At 43.8% G+C, this 25,407-nt stretch overlaps 1 protein-coding gene across 2 annotated transcripts in view; it reads right to left on the bottom strand.

Annotated features, from left to right (window-relative positions):
• The window catches only part of TRIM36 (tripartite motif containing 36), a 49,509-nt gene extending 26,140 nt beyond the window's left edge, over positions 1-23,369 (bottom strand). The window contains exons 1-2 of one of the 2 annotated variants that reach the window (XM_054033183.1): positions 22,803-23,369; positions 3,576-3,813 (exon numbers count right to left, since the gene is read on the bottom strand). In XM_054033183.1, the coding sequence (XP_053889158.1) occupies positions 3,576-3,813; positions 22,803-23,039 (475 nt within the window). In that variant the 5' untranslated portion in view covers positions 23,040-23,369. Of the gene's footprint in view, positions 1-3,575; positions 3,814-5,327; positions 5,438-22,802 lie in introns of those variants that run through there. The other variant, XM_054033184.1, reaches the window with a different exon arrangement.
• Between the last annotated feature and the right edge of the window lie 2,038 nt (positions 23,370-25,407).

The raw sequence follows: 25,407 nt of genomic DNA, 5'->3' as shown, positions 1-25,407 counted from the left end.
AGTTATTCCATAATAAAGGTAGGGCTTGAATTTAAAGGGAATCCACTTTGGAATTCTGCAGACAACTTTTTATTTCAGAAGGTTGAAAAAGCTAGTGGGGGGAAGCTGTTCTAGACTTGATTTTAACAAATAGGGAGGAACTCGTTGAGAATTTGAAAGTAGAAGGCAGGTTGGGTGAAAGTGATCATGAAATCATAGAAGTTCACAATTCTAAGGAAGGGGAGAAGGGAGTACAGCAAAACAGAGACAATGGATTTCAGGAAGGCAGATTTTGGTAAGCTCAGAGAGCTGATAGGTAAGGTCCCATGGGAAAAACAACTGACGAGAGTTGGCAGTTTTTCAAAGAGACACTATTAAGGGTCCAAAAGCAAGCTATTCCGCTGGGTAGGAAAGATAGAAAATGTGGCAAAAGACCACCTTGGCTTAACCACAAGATCTTGCAGGATCTAAAAAATAAAAAGGAGTCATATAAAAAATGGAAACTAGAACAGATTACTAAGGATGAATATAGGCAAACAACACAGGAATGCAGGGGCAATATTAGAAAGGCAAAGGCACAAAATGAGTTCAAACTAGCTACGTGAATAAAGGGAAACAAGACGACTTTTTATCAATACATTAGAAGCAAGAGGAAGACCAAGGACAGGGCAGGCCCACTGCTCAGTGAAGAGGGAGAAACAGTAACAGGAAACTTGGAAATGGCAGAGATGCTTAATGACTTCTTTGTTTCGGTCTTCACTGAGAAGTCTGAAGGAATGCCTAACATAGTGAATGCTAATGGGAAGGGGGTAAGTTTAGAAGATAAAATAAAAAAAGAACAAGTTAAAAAAATCACTTAGAAAAGTTAGATGCCTGCAAGTCACCAGGGCTTGATGAAATGCATCCTAGAATACTCAAGGAGCTAATAGAGGAGGTATCTGAGCCTCTAGCTATTATCTTTGGAAAATCATGGGAGACCAGAGAGATTCTAGAAGACTGGAAAAGGGCAAATATAGTGCCCATCTATAAAAAGGGAAATAAAAAAAAAAAAAAGCAGGAAACTACAGACCAGTATTGGAGCAAGTAATTAAGGAAGTCATCTGCAAACACTTGGAAGGTGGTAAGGTGATAAGGAATAGCCAGCATGGATTTGTAAAGAACAAATCATGTCAAACCAATCTGATAGCTTTCTTTGATAGGATAACGAGTCTTGTGGATAAGGGAGAAGCGGTGGATGTAGTATACCTAGACTTTATTAAGGCATTTGATACAGTCTCGAATGATATATTTTTATCAATAAACTAGGCAAATACAACTTAGATGGGGCTACTATAAGGTGGGTGCATAACTGGCTGGATAACCATACTCAGAGAGTAGTTATTAATGATTCCCAATCCTGCTGGAAAGGTATAACAAGTGGGGTTCCACAGGGGTCTGTTTTGGGACCGGCTCTGTTCAATATCTTCATCAACGACTTAGATATTCGCATAGAAAGTACGGTTAAGTTTGCAGATGATACCAAACTGGGAGGGATTGCAACTGCTTTGGAGGATAGGGTCATAATTCAAAATGATCTGGACAAATTGGAGAAATGGTCTGAGGTAAACAGGATGAAGTTTAACAAAGACAAATGCAAAGTGCTCCACTTAGGAAGGAATAATCAGTTTCACACATACAGAATGGGAAGAGACTGTCTAGGAAGAAGTAAGGCAGAAAGGGATCTAGGGGTTCTAGTGGACCACAAGCTAAATATGAGTCAACAGTGTGATGCTGTTGCAAAAAAAGCAAACATGATTCTGGGATGCATTAACAGGTGTGTTGTGAGCAAGACATGAGAAGTCATTCTTCCGCTCTACTCTGCACTGGTTAGGTCTCAACTGGAGTATTGTGTCCAGTTCTGGGCACCACATATCAAGAAAGATGTGGAGAAATTGGAGAAGGACCAGAGAAGAGCAGCAAGAATAATTAAAGGTCTTGAGAACATGACCTAGGAAGGAAGGCTGAAGGAATTGGGTTTGTTTAGTTTGGAAAAGAGAAGACTGAGGGGGGACATGATGGCAGTTTTCAGGTATCTAAAAGGGTGTCATAAGGAGGAGGACCACTTGTTCACTTTAGCCTCTAAAGTGATAGAACAAGAAGCAATGGGCTTAAACTGCAGCAAGGGAGGTTTAGGTTGGACATTAGAAAAAAGTTCCTTTCTGCCAGGGTGGTTAAACACTGAAATAAATTGCCTAGGGAGGTTGTGGAATCTCCATCTCTGGAGATATTTAAGAGTAGGTTAGATAAATGTCTATCAGGGATGGTCTAGACACAGTATTTGGTCCTGCCATGAAGGCAGGGGACTGGACTCTATGATCTCTCGAGGTCCTTTCCAGTCCTAGAATCTATGGAAGTGGATTAAGCTAACTCAGGAAAACACACTCTGATTCCAAAATAAGAGTGTCCACACTCAGGCCTGGTCTACACTAGGTGTGGGGGAGGGGGCGAAAAATTGATCTAAGATATGCAACTTCAGCTACAAGAATAGCGTAGCAGAAGTCAACATATGTTAGATCGACTTAGCTGGACTTACTGCGCGTCCTCGCGGCGCGGGATCGATGGCCACCGCTCCCCCATCGACTCCGCTTCCGCCTCTCTCCCTGGTGGAGTTCCGGAGTCAACAGGGAGCGCGTTCGGGGATCAATGTATCACATCTAGACGAGATGCGATACATCGATCCCCGATAGATAGATCACAACCGGCCGATCCGGCGGATAGTGTAGACATACCCTCAGAGTTATTCCAAAGCGATAGCTATTCCAGAATACCTGCAAGCGAAGCCATCCCTTGTGATTTTTTTTTTGAAGTGTTACAGAGTACTTTTACACTTATTTAAATTTACATTTAATAAGGTGTATTTATTTTACTTAACATCTATGAATATTTAATTAATTGAATAATAAGGTTAAGCTAAGTATGTTCAAGATAAAGTCAGACATGAAATAACAGTTAAAGAAACCAGTAATTAAGTATTCCTTGATACTTTACAAGAACTCTGGTTCAATCTTCTTGCAAAGTTTTCTGCTTGAAGAGTTCTGATATCACATATGGAAAGTAATCTACTAATATACTTAGTGAAATGCATGAAGCAAAAGGAGATATATAGTTGGTGCAGCTTTTCTAAAAAGACTCCAAAGGAAACCAAAGCCACCAGACTGTGAGCAGCATAAAGCCTGGAGACCAACCCAAACAAAAAAACATGGCATTTTCTAAAGATATCTAAGATTATGTCACATTAAACAGCCATAGTGACTAGGATAATTTAGCAACAGAAAAATAGTATCCTGTAAATTGGTTCATAGCTATTATATTTAAAAACTATTTTATATATGTCCACTAGAGTAACTCAACTTTACAATAGGACATTTCCACGTCCAATATTTTTTTGTGCATGCTATAAACAAAGACCGAAAACTAAACCATTATGAAGTTATTCATGTGACAACATTCAACATTAAAAGTATCGAGATGACACCTTTACTAAGGCAAAGACCATTCATATTAAATCAGTCTTCTACATGAAATTCCCAGAGCACAAACAATATTCTGGTACATACCTGATCTATTAACCCTGTCAATTCTATCCAAACTAGGAGAATGGATTCGAATACGAGGGCTACTTTGACTGGAGGATTCAGAGCCTAGATCAGTGAAAGAGTCTTCAAGTGTGAAGAAGAGAATTTCTTTTACACATTTGTGACAGATACTGTGCTGACAAGGGAGGATCAGTGGATGGGTAAATAACTCCTTGCATGCTGGGCAGATGAGCTCTCGTTCAATATTCTTAATGGTAACCTTGAAGAGAGAGAGATGAGGAGGAAAGCAAAATTAAGAAAAGATCAGAATCTGAGCCAGTAAGACTCACATTATATACAAACATTCAAAACTACATTTACATCTTACATCAGAAAAAGAAAGTGGCTCCAAAAATATAAGCACAACAAAGCTAAGGCTTGCATCTCAGGTCCTCCAGCAAAAATGAGAAGTCTACTGTAAAAACAAAGCAGTTTTTTTTTTTAAATTAATCATAAAGTTCCTGTCTTTTGGCTTTGCAGTTCATCTTCTAAAAGGGTGAAAAATTCTGTAATACCAGATTCACTATCTACATTACTAACACCACAGATTAAAATGTAAAGGCTTGAAACTAATTTATTTCACCTCCTATTCTGTGATTATTATCCAAAGGGAGTGCAAACAGTAAATATAGTAAGCAAAAGTGAAACTATCTGGAGTCAATATCAACTCCTTTTAGTTCTACTTCTCCTGCTTTGCACAATAATCTGCATAAGAGCTGTAAATGACATTTAAAAAAAATAAACGAAAAATGTAACAATCGTGAAAACATGAGGTTTTGCATGGGTTTTTTTTATTTTTTTAAGTAAAAGCCATGTGTTCATGCTTTAATTACCTGAAAGTATCACTTTACTATAAATAACTGTTAATCAATTGCATTATTCAATTTATTTCAGTATATTTGGTTACAAAAATTTCTTCCACAAGAAAGATCCAAGTTCTCAATAAGTAGCTCTGGATAAACTATTCCTCACATATCTACTTAAGCTTGCTTTTCTCTAGTGTGCATTCAATAGTTGGGTTTACCCTTCTTCCAAGATCCTAACAATCACGAAGAATACAAGAAAGCACATTGTTTCTAAGGAGGCGGGGGACGGGGGGAAAGGTTCCTGTCCCAATTACAGTCCAGTCAAAGTAAATTATAGCCTGGTTGAATGAATTAGGAGAAACGCTCTGCAACGCCCTAGGAATGGTGCTTTGTGAACTGGGTTTGGTGGGGTGGAGGAAAGGAGGGAGCTTGGCTGCTAAAGAATCAGTGAGTAATGGGCAACCTTGCTTCGGTCCCCCAAAACAAAGGCTTCTCCAGCCACACCCCCACGAGGGATTTCTGGAGGGCACTCTCCAGGCAGGGCTGTCAGACGGGAGCAAGGAAGGGCGGAGAACTGCAGCAGGATGAGTCTGCAGAAAGCCTGCAATCCACGCGCCCAGGTTTCCAGCGCCCGAGAGGGACGCAGCCGGGAGCAGCGCCGCCGCCTGCAGCTCTCGGGCTGGGTGCGGCGGGGCAGCCGCTGCAGTTACAGGAGCACGGGGGCAGTGCGACACGCCAGGGGCCGGCAGAGGGGCTGAGCGGTGCTAAAGGCAGAAAGTTTGGGGGCGTCCACGAGCCCCGCCGGCTGGGGGAATCTCCCGCCGTCTGAGCGCCCCGGCACCCTCAGGGGCCAGGCACCCACCGTCCGCCCGACCCCCACCCCGAGCCGGCAGCCACGGCCGCAAGAACCCCCGCGCCCCGCACTCACGGCGGGCTCCAGCCGATCGCCCTCCATCCTGGAACCGCCTGGGCTCGGGCTCTCCTGCGGGCGGAGAGCGGGGCCGGAGGCGGCTGCAGGCTCCCAGACAGTGCAGCAGCTGCCCGCTGGCCGGGGCGGGGCGGCCTGGCAACCGCGCCCACCGCACAATGAGGGGCGGGACGATACCTGGCACCTTTGTCCGGGAGGAGGGAGCGCGAACCGCCCCCCGCCGGCCCGGCTCCCGCCCGCCGAGAGGAGGGCAAGGGCAGCGCCACGGGCTGGCCGGGGAGCCTGAGCTAAGGGGAGGGGCGCGCCAGGGACCGGCGCTGTCCGGCAGGGACTGGCCCCAGTGCCACCGCACAGCACCCAGGGCCACGCCCCGCGAGGCAGGCGGAGGGCAGGAGAATCGCTGCTTCACCCCGCCTCAGAGAGGGGACACAGGGCAACTCACAAGCTCTCTCCCTCCCCGCTCAGCCTGCTAGAGACTAAGCCCAGACTGGCTTCCCTTAAAATCTATCCTGGGTGAAGGCTTTTCCCCCTCCTCCCCCTGTAAAAGAGACTTGGCCATGCACTTAAACTCTAGCAACAAGGGAAGAAGTTAGAAGTGATCAACAGGGGGTTTTTTCGTGTTTTTTTTTTTTTTTAATGAAAAAAGTCACACTGGAAGAGGTGGTACAGAACGGGACAGTCACACCTGAATAGCCCAACCTCTCCGTTTACTCTTGACTATTTGTTTTCAGTGGAGGTAGGGGAAGAGTTAAGTATTTTTCAAATATAACAATACAAACTTGAAATGTTAATTAATCACAGTATCGACTATTTACATATGAACATACTCCATGTGTACACTACAATAAAGTGCCTAAATCTGTGACTGCAGACATTCAGAAAACTCTTAATACTACCTTACACCACAAGGAAAAGTAAACAACATCTCCCATCTACATTTTAAAATACTTTGTGTTTTCAGTGCCAAATTGTCCAGGTGGTGGTAGCAGGCTTGCAGATTTGCCAAGGCTGCAAAAGCTCCAGCTGGTGCAAAATGCAGCTGCCCACTACTTGTATGGTTTATGCTGCCAGGAGCACATCAAGCACCTCCCTCCCAATGCACCACCCTTGCCAGTTCAAGGCTTTGGTCATAATCTTTAGAGCCAGGAATGAACCAAATTCCAGATGCATTACAGTACACAAAAGGTAACACTTTCAAAGGTGCCTAAATCCCTTTTGAAATCTAGATTTAGGAACCTAAATCTCAATCTCTCTTGAAAATGGGATTTATGCATTTCCAAAAGTTTTACTCAATATCTCTATTTATGAACCATCAAGACAAAAGCACTTCTCTGGGACAATGCAGATCATAAAACTGAGGGAAAAAGCATGCGAGAGTTGGAAACAAGGTAAACAGAACTTGTCTACATAGGAAATTGACTGGATAAGTGCCCCATGTGGACACACTTATTCCAGTGTAAGAGTTTCCACACACAGAGCTATTCTGGAATAGATAGTGCTTTATAGTCATACTCTACCTTATACAGTAATAACTTCCCTGTGTAAACTAGCCCATAAGCCCTGTCTTTATTAAATAAATTTGCACCAGTGTAATGATATTGATGCAGTTATACCAGTAAGGATTTGCCCCATAAACATGCTGCATTGGTGTAAAGCAGTGCTTACACAAGTGTAGCTTGATCCTTTAACATACCAAACCAAACTCACGTAAGTAAAATTCCTTAATGTAAACAGAGCCTTTGTCAAAGGTATCCAGCTGTGAAGTAAAATCAAGAGACTAGGTGAGTCTAGAATCTGACCATCTTTAAGAAACTGCAGTTACCTCTCTCTTTGATCACATTTTCCCCATGACCAAAACAACATTCTCATCTATTTTTTCTCTCCCTCCCCATTCTTTCCCCCCCTCCCCAAAAATAGAACCCCACTCCAAGCACAGACTTCAAGGACACCAAAAGGGAGAGTAGCCACTCTACGATGTTCAGAGACTTTGCTATTGTCAATCTAACAAAATGCTCAGGTTCTGAGGGGATGGGGGGCAGTAAAAAGTTTTTTTTTGTTTGGTTTTTGTTTATGTTGATAGAACCTCAATTCTATCAGCAATGGAGACACAGGATTTTCTCTGCAAGAAAATGATATACTATATTATGGGGGAAGAGAGAGACAGATACACTTTCTAGTAGCCATCATACATCTCAAAAGCATTTAAATAAGACTGCTTAGGATGAAATGGAAAATTCTACCAGCATAGGCATCACTGTTCTATGATCAACGTATGTCCTTGTTGTGAACTAATCACAGAACAGTGGTGCCTATAGTGATAGAATTCTCAGTTTCATCCTACTAACATTGATACAGAAGCACCATCTTGCACCTATCATTGTAGCCAAGGAACAACTAGCAATAAAGGAATGATTCTTCTTTGCAGCAGGATGGGCCTTCTGCAGTCTAGTGGAAGTACATCATAGTTCAAGACTGGGTCTTAGGGCATGCCTACACTTACCTCCAGAGTGATCGATCCAGCAGGGGTCAATTTATCGCGTCTAGTGAAGATGCGATAAATTGACTGCCGAGCACTCTCCCATCGACTCAGGTACTCCACCGGAGAGCGAAAGGCGCAGGCGGAGTCGACAGGGGAGCATCAGCAATCGACTTACCACAGTGAAGACACCGTGGTAAGTAGATCTAAGTACGCTGACTTCAGCTACCTTATTCAGATAGCTGAAGTTAAGTAACTTAGATCGATTCCCCGCCCCCTCCCCATGTCAACCAGTATTGTACTGAGAAAATAGCTTGGCAAGAACTCAGAAGTTTGTGGGGAGAAAAGCACCAGATGTCATTTTATAGTCATCTGAAAAAGCACTGCAAGGTACCTCTTCTCAACTGGTTTCCTGGGAGCGAGAGACTGGAATTCAAGATTTTCCCCAAAAGGGAAGAGGGGCAAACAAAAAGGGAGTTGAATGAAGGGGAAGGGAGAAGGAACAAATACAATGAACTGATTGTGTCCAAAACTAGAAGAAGTCAGGAATTCCCACTTAATCCCACCTCTGCTATTAACTCCCTCTGTGGCAATGGGAAAAAGCACTTAACTGCTGTGATTTATGCCTTCTATACTAGAAAAGTGCATCAGTTTAAATTAAATTAATTTTTACACTGAGCTACTTAAACAAGTGCTAAACTCTAAAGTAGACACACGTAATCCAATTTGACCCTTGTTTGTATCAATTTACCTTAAATAAGTAGTTTAACATAAGGTAGGATTGAACCTGGTTTAAGTGCATCGTCTTTATGAATTTGCACTAGTTTAACTAGACTGATTTTTAAAAAAATAAACTAGGTCACTTTTCTGGTATAGGCAAGGTCCTAATTTTTATCTAGATAAGGGGATAAGATTATCTGCCTCCTAGGCTGTGCCCATGCTAGACTATTTTGGGAAGTTTCCCACCATTGCTGCATTAGGTTAGATTAGGAAAAACAGAGGGTGCACTCTGTGCCAGGCCAGCTCATCTTGCTTAGAACAGGTCTAGACACATAGGCATGCGCACAGGGTGTGCCCGGGCACACCCTAATGCCCATGGGCCGGATCTGGATCTGGCCCCTCAGGGCTTTAGATTCAGCCCGCGGAATTTGCCCCCCGTGGTGCCGCAGGCCCCGCGCAGCTTTCAGAAGCAGCCATTAGGGCACCATGTCTCTGGGGTCGGGAGGTTGCTCCAGGCACCGCCTCCCGAAGCTCCCATTGGCCAGGAACGGGGAACCGCGGCCACTGGGAGCTTCAGGGGAGGTACCTGGAGGCATGGCAAGGGCAGCATGCAGAGCCCTGTGCTGCCCCCTCCCCTCCCTCGGGGCAGCGCGGGGACATGGTGAGCGGTGCGGCGTGGGGCCCTGGCAGGCAGGGAGCGCACTGCTGTGTGTAAGTGGCGCTGCGCCTGCACCCCCCCCCCCCCCGAGGCCCCTGCCTGCACCCTGTTGAGCCGGGCTCCCCTTCCCCAGGGCCAGGCTGGCTGCTTTAACAGCCCCATGTGCTCCCTGAGAGCCTCCCACCTAGCAGCACCAACACCGCCACTTAAGGTGGCCCGCAGGGGTGCTGCCACAGCCCTCCCCCCAAGGCAGCTGCCCCCCTCCAGCACCAGGGCCCCAAACCCACCTGCGGCTCCCCATGCTGGCCGGACGCCTGGGCACCACCCGAGGGGGTCAGGCCACCCCTGAACCTAGCCCACCTTAAGTGGGGCCCGGGAGCCAGCAGGCCCGGGGCAGGGGGCGAACCCGGCCCACAGGCCCCCCCCACAGCCCAGCTGCGAGCTCAGCTCCCCAGCACTGTTCAGGGGCTCCGGCCCAGCACCCTCAGCCTTGAGTCCAGCCCTGGGAGCAGCCCAGCCCCTCTGCGATCCGCCCTGGCCCCCTCTGCCCGGCGTGACCCCCGAGCCTGCCTGCCTGCCGGGTCAGGGGAGCCCAGATACCCAGCCCCGGGCCTGCCTGCAAACAGCCTACCATCCTGCCCCCCAACTCCCTGCCCTGAGCCTTGCAACCCCCTTCCCTGAGCCCCCTCCTGCCCCCCAACCCCCTGCCTGCACCCTGTACCCCTCCTGCACCCCAACTCCCTGTCCTGAGCCCCCCCCGCACCCCAACCCCCTTCCCTGAGCCCCCTCATACACCCCATACCCCTCCTCTGTCCCAATCCCTTGCCCTGAGCCCCTTCCTGCACACAGCATCCCCTCCCACACCCCGCCCTTTATGATGATTACCTTTAAAAAAAAAAAATTCCCTGGGTGCACACCCTAATGAAATGTGCTGTGCACGCTTATGTCTGGACAATGGCAGTAAAGAAACCTGTGTCCTGTTTTCATCTATGCTTGCTGTTGCTACCACTGGTGGGAAATTTCCCCAAAAAAAGTTTAGTGCAGATAAGACCTCAGGGTGTTTAAAACATAAATCTTCAAAGTGCTGTACAAATATTAAGGTGCACTCTGTGTTAAAAATGTACTGGGTGTTTTCTAGTCATCAAAAACAAAAGCAAAAAAACAAAACAAAAACAAAAAGGACATGGTCCTTGCCCCAAAAAGCATCAAATGTATGTCATCCGAGGCATCAGAAAGAAATGTGGAGTGTAATTTTAGAAAAGCGGGGAGGAACAGGCCAGGAGCTCTCTCTTCTTTAATGGCAGTTGAATGGATAAAAACATAAGAATGGCCACACTGGGTCAGACCAAAGGTTCATCTAGCCCAATATCTTGTCTTCCAACAGTGGCCAATGCCAGGTGCCCCAGAGGAAATGAACAGGTAATCATCAAATAATCCAACCCCTGTCACGCATTCCCAGCTTCTGGCAGACAGAGGCTAGGGACACCATCCCTGTCCATCCTAGCTAAGAGATATTGATGGACCTATCCTCCAGGAATTTATCTAGTTCTATTTTAACCTATTACAGTCTTGGCCTTCACAACATCCTCTGACAAAGAATTCCACATGTTGACTGTGTGTTGTGTGAAAAGATATTTCCTTTTGTTTGTTTTAAGCCTGACGCCTATTAATTTCATTTGGTGACCCCTAGTTCTTATGTTATGAGAAGGAGTAAATAACACATCCTTATTTACTTTCTCCACACCAGTCATGATTTTATAGACCTCTATCATATCCCCCCTTAGTCATCTCTTTTCCAAGCTGAAAAGTCCTAGTCTTATTAATCTCTCCTCATATGGCAGCTGTTCCATACCGCTAATCATTTTTGTTGCCCTTTTCTGAACTTTTCCAATTCCAATATATCTTTTTTGAGATGGGTCGACCACATCTGCACACAGTATTCAAGATGTGAGCATAGCAGGAATTTAGAGAGAGACAATATATTTTCTGGCTTAATATCCTATCCCTTTCTTAATGATTCCCAACATTCTGTTCGCTTTTTTGACTGTCACTGCACATTGAGTGGATGTTTTCAGAGAACTATCCAAAGTGACTCCAAGATCTCTTTCTTGAATGGTAACAGCTAATTTAGACCCCACCATTTTTTATTTTTATAGATAGATAGATAGATAGATAGATAGATAGATAGATAGATAGATAGATAGATAGATAGATAGATAGATAGATAGATAGATAGATAGATAGATAGATAGATAGATAGATAGAGAGAGAGAGAGAGAGAGAGAGAGAGAGAGAGTTGGGATTATGTCTTCCAATGTGCATTACTTTGCATTAATCAACATTGAATTTCATCTGCCATATTGTTGCCCAGTCACCCAGTTTTGTGAGATCCTTTTGTAGCCCTTCGCAGTCTGCTTTGGACTCAACTATCTTGAGTAGTTTTGGATCATCTGCAAATTTTACCACCTCACTGTTTACGCCTTTTTCCAGATCATTTATGAATATGTTGAATAGGACTGGTCTCATTTCAGACCCCTGAGGGACACCCTATTTACCTATCTCCATTCTGAAAACGGACCATTTATTCCTACCTTTTGTTTCCTATCTTTTAACCAGTTACCACTCCATGAGAGGACCTATTATCCCATGACAGCTTACTTTGCTTAAGAGCCTTTCAGATAAACAGCTGAAAAACCCAGAAGTTTGTGTCTCTCACCTTCCCGTTTTCCAACATGCTTCCATTTAAAAATATACAGAATACATCCTCTCCACTCACATCCAGGACAAAAAAAATAAATTAAACCCCTACATAATATGGATTAGCGTCTTTAGATATTGGGGGAGGGGCAGAAACAATACCATCTGTGGTCATGTATAGTTAAGCTTGTGAAAAAAAACACATTAGCTAGGAAATTCAAAGTTAAGACATACAATGTCCTTAATTCACACAATGGAAAGAGGTTTAGTTAATTAAACAGATTGAGTTATGGCCTGAGTTTCAATGTTAAAAGGCTGTCCAGTTTGATAAGCCCTACATTTGACCTACATGTCACTCACTCACTCACACACAACCCCACAAAGTAAAGTCAGTTTAAAAGAATGTAATCAAGATAGTCAGGTATGTTTTTCCCCGAAATTCTTTAATGATGTTACTAATCCACTTCAGAGGATTCATTAATACCAAAAAAATTTAAATAGTAATTTGTTTTTCATCATTATTTACTTTACTGGGCTCGAGCAGTGAAATTTGACTGGTAAATTGCATTTGCTGGAAATGGTGAACACTTTGGTGAGCTTTTTGCATTTTCAGCATTGCAAAGGAATATTTATATTCAAAACAGAGGAAAATGGTTTATTTATTTATTTAAAAAAAGACAGATGCAGCCATTTTATTTCAAGTTCACTTTGTAAACCACTCTCCTAACTTTAAGTACAACATTCTGGATTTTGTTATGGCATTAACAGTGTCACTAATTTTTATATGCTTTTTTAACTGGAAAATGTCAGTTGGCCAAATCTCATGTAGCCCTGTAGCACAGACAAGGGAGGAAAAACAGGTTAGTGAGGAAATGTTTTATTGTCAAGCTTCCAAGAGGCTAATAAACCATGAATTAAGACTTAATTTGGAAATTTATGAGTAACTGCATTATCCTTTAAATTTAAGAATTCCTTGACTCTATAGGCATGTTCCATCAGAGCTTTGAAAGTATTAGTCTTTGAAAGAATCACCCAGTTTTGTCTACACTAGCAAGAGTACCCATTGCTAACAACAGACATGACTGAATTGGTGCTGAATACGGTTCAACTATCAACTGCAGCCAAGAACAAACCCTGTTCAGCACTGCCACTATCTCTGAAATAGTACTGAGCAGGGTTTGGCGTTGGCAACTCTTGCACTTACAACAGTCCACACTAGTTCAGAGGTACCCTTGCCAACACCTGTTACCAACAACGGTTAATTTTACTAGCACAGATAAGGCTATACCCCTACCTCCCAATTGCATTGTAGTGCCAACAATTGTTATTGTCAGGATTTTGTGAGTGACTATTTGTTCAATCCTATAATCGATCATTAAGGTATTAACTTGTTTGTGTGCCTGTTTACTTTGACTTCAAAGTACTTTGAGAGCAGGATTTTAATTAGCTGGGTCTCCCCAGCCTATTAAGACATTGCATGGATAAAAGATCTGAGAGGCCTGGGCTCCAACTAGTAGATCTGGAAAGGAGAAGCACATGTTCTCCCTTTAACGCCTCCCCTTTAATCCCCCTGGACATCTAATTTACCATCTTTTTGACATCCCCTGACTCCAGAACTACTGCATTCTCAGGGCAGTTTCCCCTGCATCATTTTTGTTCATATTGCTGCATCACGGAAAAGGAAGGGGCAGGAGAAGGGAAGCACCATTAAATAAATTAGTCAGAAAACCACCACCAGAGTAGGTGGCTTTGTTAGTTGTCTCTGCAGAAAGGTCAACCAAAAACTGGAAAGCTGTCCAAATGGGAGTCCCTGGAGCTTGGGAGTCCCTATGCAGCATAGAGTTAGCTACACTATGTTTTCCTGGCCCCCTCAGCATAGGAGGTATAGCCAGAGTGCCTTGCATTCCCATGATGCATGACTGGCAGAACCATTAAACTGAAATACATTTTATGATCCATTATCCTTGCTTTTCCCTCCCATGTCCTTAAACTGTATTTGTTAACTTGTTCACTAATTCACAATAGGTCTCCCAGGCATTGGTCTGCACTGGCTTTCAGGTAATTTCCAGGTAGGATATGAAGTACTAGTTTTAAGTAAACTAAATTATTTAGCTAAATTGTTTTTCATTTGTATTGTGATAGTGCCTAAAGACCCCAGTCCAGGACTAGGCACTTTACACACAACACAAAGATGGTCCCTGCCCCAGAGAGCTTAGAACAGTTTGTGACCTGGCTACTAGAGACACAGCTCTCCCTCTGTACAACACTGTGGCATTTGCAATCAGAATGGATGTGATAGAGTTTGAGCTCAGAGTTTGTTGGTTAAAAACAAGGAGGCGAGTGGCAAAGTGTTCTCTGCGAATTGTCATTTTTGCTGATTACATCCCTCCTAGGTCCAAAAAAGTTGAGCTTCAGAACATATGGCAAAGCTCATTTGTTTTCTTGGGCTTTTCCTAAATGTAAGGGTTTCAGGATGCAGGTTAATCTAGCAAGGAAGGTTATTTAGAGTGGCTTCACTAAAGGTGCTATTTTTAGTTTGGGAGATATAACTGGTTTGGAGAGTATGAGCTAGTCTTTGTATTCTAGATATTTATCCTTCAGTTGTGTTACTCTGAAGAGTGGACAAGTGCTTTGTAAAATAAGCAGAGAAGAAAGAATAAGGTTTTGCTATAACATACACACACAAATATATTTAGATAATACCATTATTTGGTTGCTAAAAGGAAAGGGGATCACTGTTCTAGAGAATGTTTGCTTAGTCTATTATTATACATACATAGCCATTGTCACATGAAGGCTGTAACTAGCTTCCCATAATAACTCAAAGTTTAACCATTCAATCCTTTCATCTTCTCTAATTTTTTTCTTCAGAATAAAGCCATTGTGCCTGGAAATTGTTATGGATGGTATTCTTAATTTTTAAGTGATTAATATATCTGTATATTTTATTTTCCAAGGTCTTTCCAGGTGACTTTATGAACTCCACAAGGAATAGTGGCACCCACACAGGAGAGGTGCAGTGCTTAGATCTTTATTTAGAGTTTATCAGAGTTTAAAACATCCGTCCAAAGTTCAGAGGGCTTCCACAATAGCTATGTTTTGTAGTTTGGTTTGGTTGTTTCTAAACATAATCCTAGATTGTTTTTTATATTAACATCTCCCCACTCCATTCCATCCAAAATGTGGCTACCAAAGTCATTTCTTTTGCTCCTTACTTAGATCTTCTCATCCACCTACCTTTGAGTTACTTCATTGCCTCCCATGGCACTGCACAGAAGATTCAAATGCTTTGTCCTTGCTGCCAAGCCCCTACATTGGGCAGTTTCTCCCTTCAAAGTTGTTTCCATGCTGTTCCTAACACTTAAAACACGCCCAGAGTCCATTTGCTAAGGCCTGGTCCCCACTAAGTCCCCCCTTCGGACGTTAATAACGTAGCTGAATTCAAAGTACCTTAGTCCGAACTTACTGCAGGTCCAGACGCGGCACGGAGGCTCCTCTCGCCGAGCTGGAGTACCGGCATCGACGGCGAGCACTTCCGGGATCGATCCGGGATCGATTTATCGCGTCTTAACCAGACGCGATAAATCGATCCCAGAACATCGATTGCCTGCCGCCGGACCCTCCGGTAAGTGAAGACGTACCCTAAGCCACCTCACCGACTACATTCAATGTGATGGAGACTATGGCTAGTGAGATGGAGGATAGGCAATCTTAAAAAATTAACCATCAAAACGGCTCAAGTGCTATAGAGTCATCCTCCTCTTCCTCTCTGGTCCCCCACTTTACCTGTTTACGCCCCTCACTAATTGTATCATGCTGAATTCAGTTTGCATGCTCTTCAGGGCAGGGATGCAAAATTAAAATAAATTTAAAGGAAACAATGGATTTCTGATTAATACATGCAGCCAACACCAAAACCATCAGCTTCATCCTTTGCCCTTCTGAAATACAAGGTGGAAAAATGTGAGATCGACAGAATCAGAAGACTGGGCTGCACTTAAAACTTAGATAAACATAGCTACACTTCTCAGGGGTATGAAAAATCCACATGCCCGAGTGGTGTAGCTAGGCCAACTTAAGCCCTGGTGTAGATGAAGGTAAGCCGATGGAAAAATGCTTCCATTGCTTGGGGAGGTGGTGTTCCTATAGCAATGGAAAACCCCTTTCATCACTGTAGGTTGCATCTACTATAGGAGGTTATGCTGAGAGTTATGCTGACATAGTTATGGCACCATATTGTAGACATGGCCAGAGAAGGTTTTAATTTCTATGGACTCTCTCAGTGTACTAAGCCATTTATAGGCTCTAAACAGTCCTTGGGTCTGGCAACTCAATCTCCAGGAGCAGAGATGTGCTACAGGACCTGAACCCTAGTTGGTCTTACAAACTCTGCTAGGCCAGTTTATAAATTTTCTCAGCTGAACTGCACAGGTTCAAGGTTACATTCGTAACTGATGCAGATACAGCACCATGGAAACTGCTCAGTTGCTAAGGCCTCTGCTTTCCAAAGTCCCAGGATGTTATGATCCTCTTCAACTATGGCGAAACGAATGCAGCTCGTACCAGTGCTTAATTTGTACCAGGGCTGAGCCCCAGCATCTTTAGGCTTGGCAGTTCATGGCCCCAGCACCTCTGGGCTTGCTGCGTCAGTTATGAATGTAAAAACAAGTGCTTGAACCCCAGCACTTAATTGTTGGAGCCCAGGCATCTCATTCATTACAAATTAATCACTGTCTAGTATGCTTCTACTACTCTGAAGAGTAAAGAGAAGTTCAGCACATCTTTTCTGCTCCAAACCGGTAGCATCCTGCTTCACATCAAGGGCAACCCAGGGAGCAGCAGCAGCTGCCCCGCTTTGCTGTGCCAAGTGATCCAGGAAGCAGTAGCATACAACAGGTCCAATGGATGAGAGCTTCAGATCTGTTGGTGCTGTTGCTTCTCTACACATCACCTGGAGCTTGAAGAGTACTCACTTGCCATACAAATGTAAGATATATTGTGAAAATGTAGCCACTTTTAATATTATAATTTTAGAAAACATCCAAACCAAAATACACTTAATTAAGACAGAATTCAATCTGCCAAGAAGTAATGGCACTTAGATCATTGTAGTTATTTTTAAAGCATTTTGAAGTCTGGGAAATTCATAACTAAGGTTGAACAAGCAACTTTAATCCTGACCTCATAAAACCAGACATAAAACGTGCATAAATTACCAAACAGATACCCAATGATGAATTTATCAATGCTTTTCTATTCCCACTACCTCCTCCTTATGTTTTGTCTTCCCATGTCACATCATGTCCTTAGCTCCTGTAAGCTCTTCAGAACAGGACAAAAATCCATCTGGGAAATGATTAATGCACCTTCAGGTGCTGTTTAAAAATAATATAACTTCTTCTAAAACAAAGCACTGACCCCCACCAATTCAAACACTCACCCATTGATAGCAAGAAACATCTGAAGTCTGGTGTACACACACACACACCACTAACTCCTGTTCAATTCAAGTGAGTCAATATGTCTACACAGAATTTTGGAGCAACCCTCCCAGACTGAGTCAACAAACTTAGGCTAGCAGGGCTGGCAAGACTCTCTAAAAATAGCTGTATAAGAGCACTTGGAAGTTGTGACTCTGCCTGAAGCTTGGGCTATATGGCTGCTAATAAACGCTATTATACTTTCTCTTTTCAATTCCTCACACAGCTCAGTTTTTGTACCACTGCACAGAGCCATAACTATATCCGCTCCTAAAATTAAGCAGGAACTGCAGCATAAGACAGTTATCAATGTACATACAGACACTATTCAGGAATGGATCAGAAACAGGAATACAGAGGCAGAGTTTAGGTTATTTGAATAGCCTGAATTATGAATTTCTGAACTTCCAAGTGCCTTTTAAAACACTGTTTAAAAGCGATCATGTTCTAATAAGGGTTTTGGTTTGTTTTTTAAAGTATTCTTTATTGTACAGTGTTTTGTCTAGAACCAATATTTTTAAAGCTGCTCATTATGAATCACAGGCTCTCTGGAGAGCCAGATAAAAGAAAGAAAAAAACTGCAGTAAAAGGAGTGAAGAAAAGAGCCTGGGGAATTGACCAAGATGTTATATATGTTGTGCCCCTTATATTAGCAACAAAAAGCTACAGTTAAAAATAGTCATGGATAAACTAAAATATCACTTACATTTTTCATTGATTTATAGTCTCCTCTTATAGAGCCAGGCAAGAAGACATTAACTGGAGCAGGGTCAGCACTAAACACTATTTCCAGAGTTGCATTGACATCAGTTATGCCATTACACTAATATATTTTTTACATTACTAGACGTTAAACGTTTATGTCACTGCCATTAGAGAACCCACCATGTGAATTCCAAGATCCATTCCAAATGGAAACAAAAAACCTGATCTATAAACGGGAGACAATTTTGTGAATGGACAGGGGAGGAGATTTGTTTTTATTAAATATTTTCACATGCCACTGTTGCTAAGTGGTATTTCATATACTAGAGAGTAACAAAAAGGAGATTTGATATACAGTATCATTAGCATATTACATTTACTGAAGACAAGACAGGTGACAGCGAGGAAGGATGGTCTTGTGGTTAAGACATTGAGCCGGGACTCAAGAGATCTGGAGGAAGATTAACCATTTCCCCTATGCCACAGTTTTGCTGGCAAACGAGGAGAATGCTTAGCCTCCCGACCTTACATTGAGATACCCAGAGATTGTGATGATTACCATAGAAAAACCTGTAAATCAATAGGTCAGAGAATGCAGAAAAAGGTACCAGTCTTACATTCTTCACAAATCCCAACTTCCCATGTAAATTAAGTGGGAGTTGGGGTGTATAAGGAATGCAGAATGGCTTTTTGTGAAATTAGCCATCAAGTTCTACGCTGACACTCAACCCTGTGCTACCCACTGAAGTACATGTTGTTGCATAGATGTAATGGAACAATTTGTTCTGTGCTGGTAACTGGTGCCAATCATTTGTGGAGGTGGGGATGGAAATAAAACCCTTACAGGCCAGTTCAAGGGTAGGAGGTGATTCCTTCCCTTGGAAACAATTTTTATTATGCACATCATTTAGAGCAATCTGATCCATGACAGGCAAACAGAATTATCTTTTTGAGCCATAAGGCACCAGGCACAAATCCCCCTTAGCAGGGCTTATAGTACAGGCCAGAGAAACAGAAAACTGCACCAGAGGCAGGGAAATTTCCCTCACCCCTAGGGTGACCAGAGAGCAAGTGTGAAAAATCGGGACGGGGGTGGGAGGTAATAGGCGCCTGTATAAGACAAAGCCCCAAATAGCGGGACTGTCTCTATAAAATTGGGACATCTGGTCACCCTACTCACCCCAAACATTTATAATTCCAGATATCATTTTCAAATTACAGTTGCTTATAAAGAGAAGTGGAGAAAAAAAAAAACAATGTCATGAAGCTGACTGAAACAAAACCACTTTTGAGTATGTACAAAGAGTTGATCACTCCTTAAAAATAGAAAGAGGAAGAGTGCCCAAAATCATCCTCTCTGCAGATTAAAGTACTGGGCATGTTCAGATTGTTAAACTATCACAAACTATGGCATAGGCTTTTGGGGAAAGCAAGTCTGACTGAGATAGCCTTGCATTATCATTACATCTATCACATAAGGAAGGGTTTGTTTTTTGTTTTGTAAAATTTTAGAAGATGCAGACACTGCCATTTCCCCCAAGCCGTATCTGCAAGTTCTGAATCATTTCCTGATGCATGGCTATCTTTCCACTACAGCATTACCACACCAATTGTGGCCTTAAAAAAAAAAAAAAAAATCCTCATTTAAAAAACATTGCCACTGTCTGTATCTACATTAGCGCACACAGCACCACAATTTGGTACAGGCAGATAGAATTCAAGAGGTCCAACTCCCAGCTCCCTTCTCCCCTCTCCGCCCCATTATCATAGGACAGAGTTTTCTTCCAGAGATCTTTAACAACCTTTTGCTTCAGAGAAGAATTCACCAATGTGTTCCCCCCACCCCCCAAGCATTGAAATGAGAACATCCGTGACAATTCCACATTCATTTTTTATTCTATCTAGGATTCTACACTGCACACACTACAGTAAGGGAATGATGAAGCAGCAAGCCAATGTCAGAATTTTGACTAGCCCAGATTTAAGTGTAGGCATAGCCTTGGGTTTTAATACTGTAGCTGTCCCACTCTAGCGCTTCAGCACAGGCACTTCCTATGCCAAAGGGAGGGGCTGTCCCATTGGCACAGGTAAACCACTTCCCTGATTGGCAGAAGATAGGTTAAACGGAAGAATTCAACCTGTTGCTGTCTAAGTGGGGATTGAGGCTGGTTTAACAATCTGCCCAGGGGTGTGGATTTTTCACATCCCTGAGCATGTAGCTGGGTCAATCAGCCCTCAGAGACCAAATAACTTAGTGTGTTACTAATGACATAGGCGCCAATCTTGCAAAGGCTTATCCATACGTTTAACTCTGAGCATGAGTGCGCTCTCATAGGTCATGTCTACATGAGGAAAAAAAGTGTGTTTTTAAAATGTATGCTAAACTCTTAGCATAGACAAGGCAAGTTGCAGTTTTCACGCATTAGCTAGATGAGGTGCACACTAATGCAGAGCCTAGGGTTTGCCCTCATCCAGCCAACCCTATTAAAAGGACAGCTTGCTTTGTCCACACTAGAATTAGAACATACATTAAAAACAGACCTTCCCCCCCAGTGTATGCATTGAGTTCAATGGGACTAGTCACATGTTTAAAAAGTTAAGCATTTGTGTACATCTTTGCAGTCCTACTGCATCATCAGTAGAATACATCAATAATGAGAATGCACCATAGATCAGCCTTTTCAGCTTGCTGGGGTTTGAAAGATCCAGAATGTATTACACCGATATCCTGTGAAATCAAGTGTCTAGCTCAGGAGCCAGAATTTACCAATGTACATTGCCAAGGAGCCACAGTAATACAACAGCCGCCTCCCTCTTCCCCCTTGCCCTCCCCCCCGCTCCCAGCGCCTCCTGCCCACCAGCAGCCCTGCTGATCAGCACCTACCACCCCCTCCCCGCACCTCGCGATTATCTCTTTCATGGGGGGCAGGAGGTTCGGGGGGGGAAGGAGTGAGGGCATAACAGGCTCAGCGGAAGGCCTGAGAAGGGGTGGAGTGGGGACAAGGCCTGTGGCAGAGCCAGGGGTTCAGCAGTGAGCAGGGCTGGCTCCAGGGTTTTGGCTGCCCCAAGCAGCAAAAACCAAAAGCCGCGATCGCGATCTAAAAAAAGCCGCGATTGCGATCTGTTGCGGCAATTCGGCGGGAGGTCCTTCACTCCCAGGCGGAGTGAGGGACCATCCGCCGAATTGCCGCCGAATACCTGGACCTGCCGCCTCTCTCTGGAGCGGCCACCCCAAGCACCTGCTTGAGAAGCTGGTGCCTGGAGCCGGCCCTGGCAGTGAGCACCCCCAGCACATTGGAAAGTTGGCACCTATAGCTCCAGGTAGGGTGACCAGATGTCCCCATTTTATAGGGACAGTCTGGATTTTGGGGTATTTTTCTTATATAGGCTCCTATTACCCCCATCCCCGTTCTGATTTTTCACATTTGCTGTCTGGTCACCCTAGCTCCAGCTCTGGGGTTGGTGCCTGTACAAGGTATTAAGAAGTATTAACTTCTGAAGAGCCACCGGTTGGCTACCCTGGTCTAGCTGACTCCTGCGCCATCAAGGGGGGCTAGATGGCCTGACAGGTCCCGTCCATCTCTGTGCCATTGTGTCAGTTACTGTAATTGCCCTTTAGCTCTTGGGGACTAGTTCCTCCCCCTGCTCCCGACGCTTGGCTCGCAGACGTCTCCGTTGGGGGGGGGGGGGGGAGAAGAAGAGATCAGGGCGGATCAACGGCAGTTTCAACACCACGGTCTCGGTTTGGAAAAGAAAGTCAGCCCCGGGAATCCCGCTTCTCCTGCCTCAGCCAGTGAGCGCTGCGGAGCGGGCGGGGAAGCCCTAGTTCGCGGAGTCACCTCCAGTGGCCCAAGCCCTGTTCACACGCCGGCGTTCTGGGCGGGGCTGAAGCCTGGGTCTGGATTCCAAGGGCGACCAGCCGAGCTCGGAGCAGGAGCGGCGGAGTCGAAAGCGCTGCTGGAGCGGACGCTGCCCCAGGCAGCAGCTGGCCGGGCGGCGCTAGGCGCTCTCGCACACAAAGCAATGGCACAGCTGAATTTAATTGTCCGCAGTAACCGACTGGCTCACGCCACTACTCAATAGGTGTAAACAATTCCGGAGTCAAGTTTAGACGACAGCCCTGGAGAGTCTTTTCTCCTCCCCTGGGCCCCAGTAAGGCGCCACCATGCAGCACCCACAGAAAGCTCGGGGAAGAAGAAAGGCATCCCGATCGCGTGAACTCTTATTTAGTGCAAACCTTGTTGCCTATTGTGACTACCTATTAAGAGGGTTTCCCATTATCCACGGCCTAACGGGCTGGGAGGAGAACTCGGACCCATTGCCCCAGGGACTGAGTTTCAGCCCATTAGTTTCACGCTTGAGTCGCGATCTGGTTTTGCTCTGACAGATCGTTCGTTCCACTCAAGCCCCCCATGTAAATCAGTCGCTCGAGTTTGAGCTAATCCAGGCTTTAGCAATAACTCACCAGGTGAAGCGTTTTGAATGCAAATAATCCTACCCCACACCTTGTGCTTTGCATGCTGCAGCGAGCGAAGGAAAACCTACAGTTGATGAGTCTAAACCCAGCCCTGCCTATATGTTCTGACTTTGCACAGTCAAATCTATTTGCCAACCACAGTAGAGCTCTAATCTGGAAATACCCGCATCACCCACAGGCTGTACCTTCCCAGAGTCTAACAGGAGGGGAATTAACCAAGACAGTCTTCCGAGGAGTCGTTTCTGGGTCCCATTTTCCTTACCTTGCCTTTTTCTATCAACTTCATTATGTAGGCAAACTCACTCCCTTCATCTGACTCACACATGATTAGTAATGCATGCAAACAAATAAAAACGAGGAAGCAAACTCCTAAAGACAAACGAATTTCGAGAGCATTGGCTTTCGCCGCTGGTCTTGGCCGGAGTTTTGCCAAAGAGAGGAATAAGACCCCGCTCCGCGCGCTATCAAGGAATAAAGAAAGGAGCTGCGCCGTCTTCATTGATTCTATTTGTGATGCGGTCAAGGAGAAGATGAGCTAACGGAAAAAACGTGAGAGGCTGTCTGATGTGAAAATGTCATTAGATGAACTCTATCTCGGGACATTCAAGCTCCGCCTACAGAGACTGACTATTTTCTCCTCCCCCTCCGCACGGGGTATAGCTCATCAGCTGGGAACAACACAACTCCAAGCCAGTCAATTTCCAGAGGGTAATATGAATAAATGTGTCTAATCGAGTCTTCAGATCTGGTTTATTTATGCAGCCTTTTGATTCGTTTGGGACTTTCAGAATGTCTTCCATGCCTTTTCCTCAAGAACAATCAGCCTATTTTTAGGTTAACAAACAAAAGAAAGGAACGATACACAACAAAGAAAATGAAACAGGCCAGGGCATCTGGAAATTAGGTCCAGCAAATACTAGGGAATCTCTGGAAATCAGCCTATTAGGCCTGTATAATGAATGAAGCTAGGTTTATATTGATCGTTTAGATCAAGTGCAATATTGCTTGGAAAACTAGGAGTGGTTAATTTTTTTTAAACGTAATGGACTATGGCATTTGATGAGCTCAAGTGAAGAGTTACATGCAACAGCGGACTGGAGATTTAAAAGATATTCCTGATCTGTTTATTTTAAAATGACAGGTTAAAAATCAATTCATTACCTGTATTACATTAGGTAATTAGAACTGAGGGTTTTAAAATAGGATTTATTTTTTACATTAATGCTGTTTCTCTACTTTTAGCATTTAATTCACCTTGGACAAGGAAAATAAACTAACACCCTCATCTTTCAAAGACATGTACCTGTTTAACTTTACACACTCTAAAGCAGTCTCACCGAAATCACAGGACATAAATTTAAGTATGTGAATAAGTTCTTTCAGGATCAGGGCCTAAAGCATACCTTCACCCCTGATTAGATATTAAGGGGAGAGGTGGCTTTGAAAACCCGTTGGTCTCAGTGCAGCAATTGGATCTACCAGAATGAACCTTGCTCCCTGGCAAACCTCACAACACACTAACACGGCTACCACTCTGAAACAAGCACAGGGATCAACCACATCAATCTGATTACAGAATCAAGGCCTAATAGGTTATTTACAGAGAGAAATTGACAAGAATGATTACTGTGGAATAAACTATTCTGTAATAGCTATTCCACAATAACTCCTGGGGTGTTTCTATGTGGACACACATTCCATAATAAAAGTAATTTTATTCCAGATTAGTTAGTGCACTCATAAATCCCACTAATTCTTTGGGAATAAAATGATTTTTAGTCTGGAATAGAATATGCACATGGGGAACTATTCTGGGAGGATCAATTTCCCCATGTAGACAACTGAAGGACAATCAGCTTTTCTTTCTGGTTCGTTTTGCACTATAGAATCCTGTTGCAATGTGGAAGCTGCAAACACTGTAGTAGAATGTTTAAATCTAAAGAAACATATTTAAATTAATTTTAAAAGCAGTTAACATATTTTTTCTATTGATAATACATTTTGCAAAACATTTTTGCCTCTAAGAACAAATATTTGTGACTTTTTAAAAATATCTGATAGTGACATTTCAATTTATAATCTCACCTGTCTTTCTTCGCCTGAGAAATTACTGATGTCCTTTCCTAGTTTGTAAGATGGATCACAGGTGTGACTTACAAAGACATAGTATATATTCCTGATGTTTATATGCCTCTTTTCAAAGGGAGTAACTTGACACTGGGGTTTAAAGTGGGTTATGTGGAGTTATAAAATAACAGCAGCTCTTCCATGATTCCACCTTGTTTTCCAAAATCTATGCATTTGGGAGGGGGGAACGAGGCAGGTGACGACTTGATTATACCCAGAACTAAATTGGTATAGCATATATGGATGTAATTTATACTAATTGTGTGCATGATCACACTTGTACTGGTGTAAACTATTGTATTTGAGCCACAGGCCCACACAGGGCTCTGTTGCACTAATTGCAGCATACTACAATTTGGGCAAGAATCCCAGACTTGTGTCATTTTAGGCAATTTTCATGCTAGTTTATGGGATAGGTCGAGGAGGCTGGAGGAACTGTGGGTGGAGGAGTAAGACTCCCATGATCCCCCTTGCTGTGTCCCAGAATTCAGGTGATTGCTGCACAATTTTCATATTTCTGTCACTGTGGAGGAAGCCCAGAGGGATGCTACACTCCTATCCATTACTGAGATGGAAAATCAGCTTCTGTTGTAACTGAGATCCCACCATGTTGTATTTGTGGCAGCACCCAGGGAGCAGGGGATGTTTTGAAATTGCCTGAGATAGACTCTGCAAGGTCCGCTGAAATGTTCACATATGGTAATAAGGCTCATTAGAATGGCATTGGGTGTCTCACTGAG

This window comes from Malaclemys terrapin, chromosome 6, assembly GCF_027887155.1.
Source record: "Malaclemys terrapin pileata isolate rMalTer1 chromosome 6, rMalTer1.hap1, whole genome shotgun sequence".
Taxonomy (NCBI): Eukaryota; Metazoa; Chordata; order Testudines; family Emydidae; genus Malaclemys; species Malaclemys terrapin.
The sequence above is the reverse complement of the archived record's forward strand: the minus strand, read 5'-3'. Positions and strand labels throughout refer to the sequence as shown.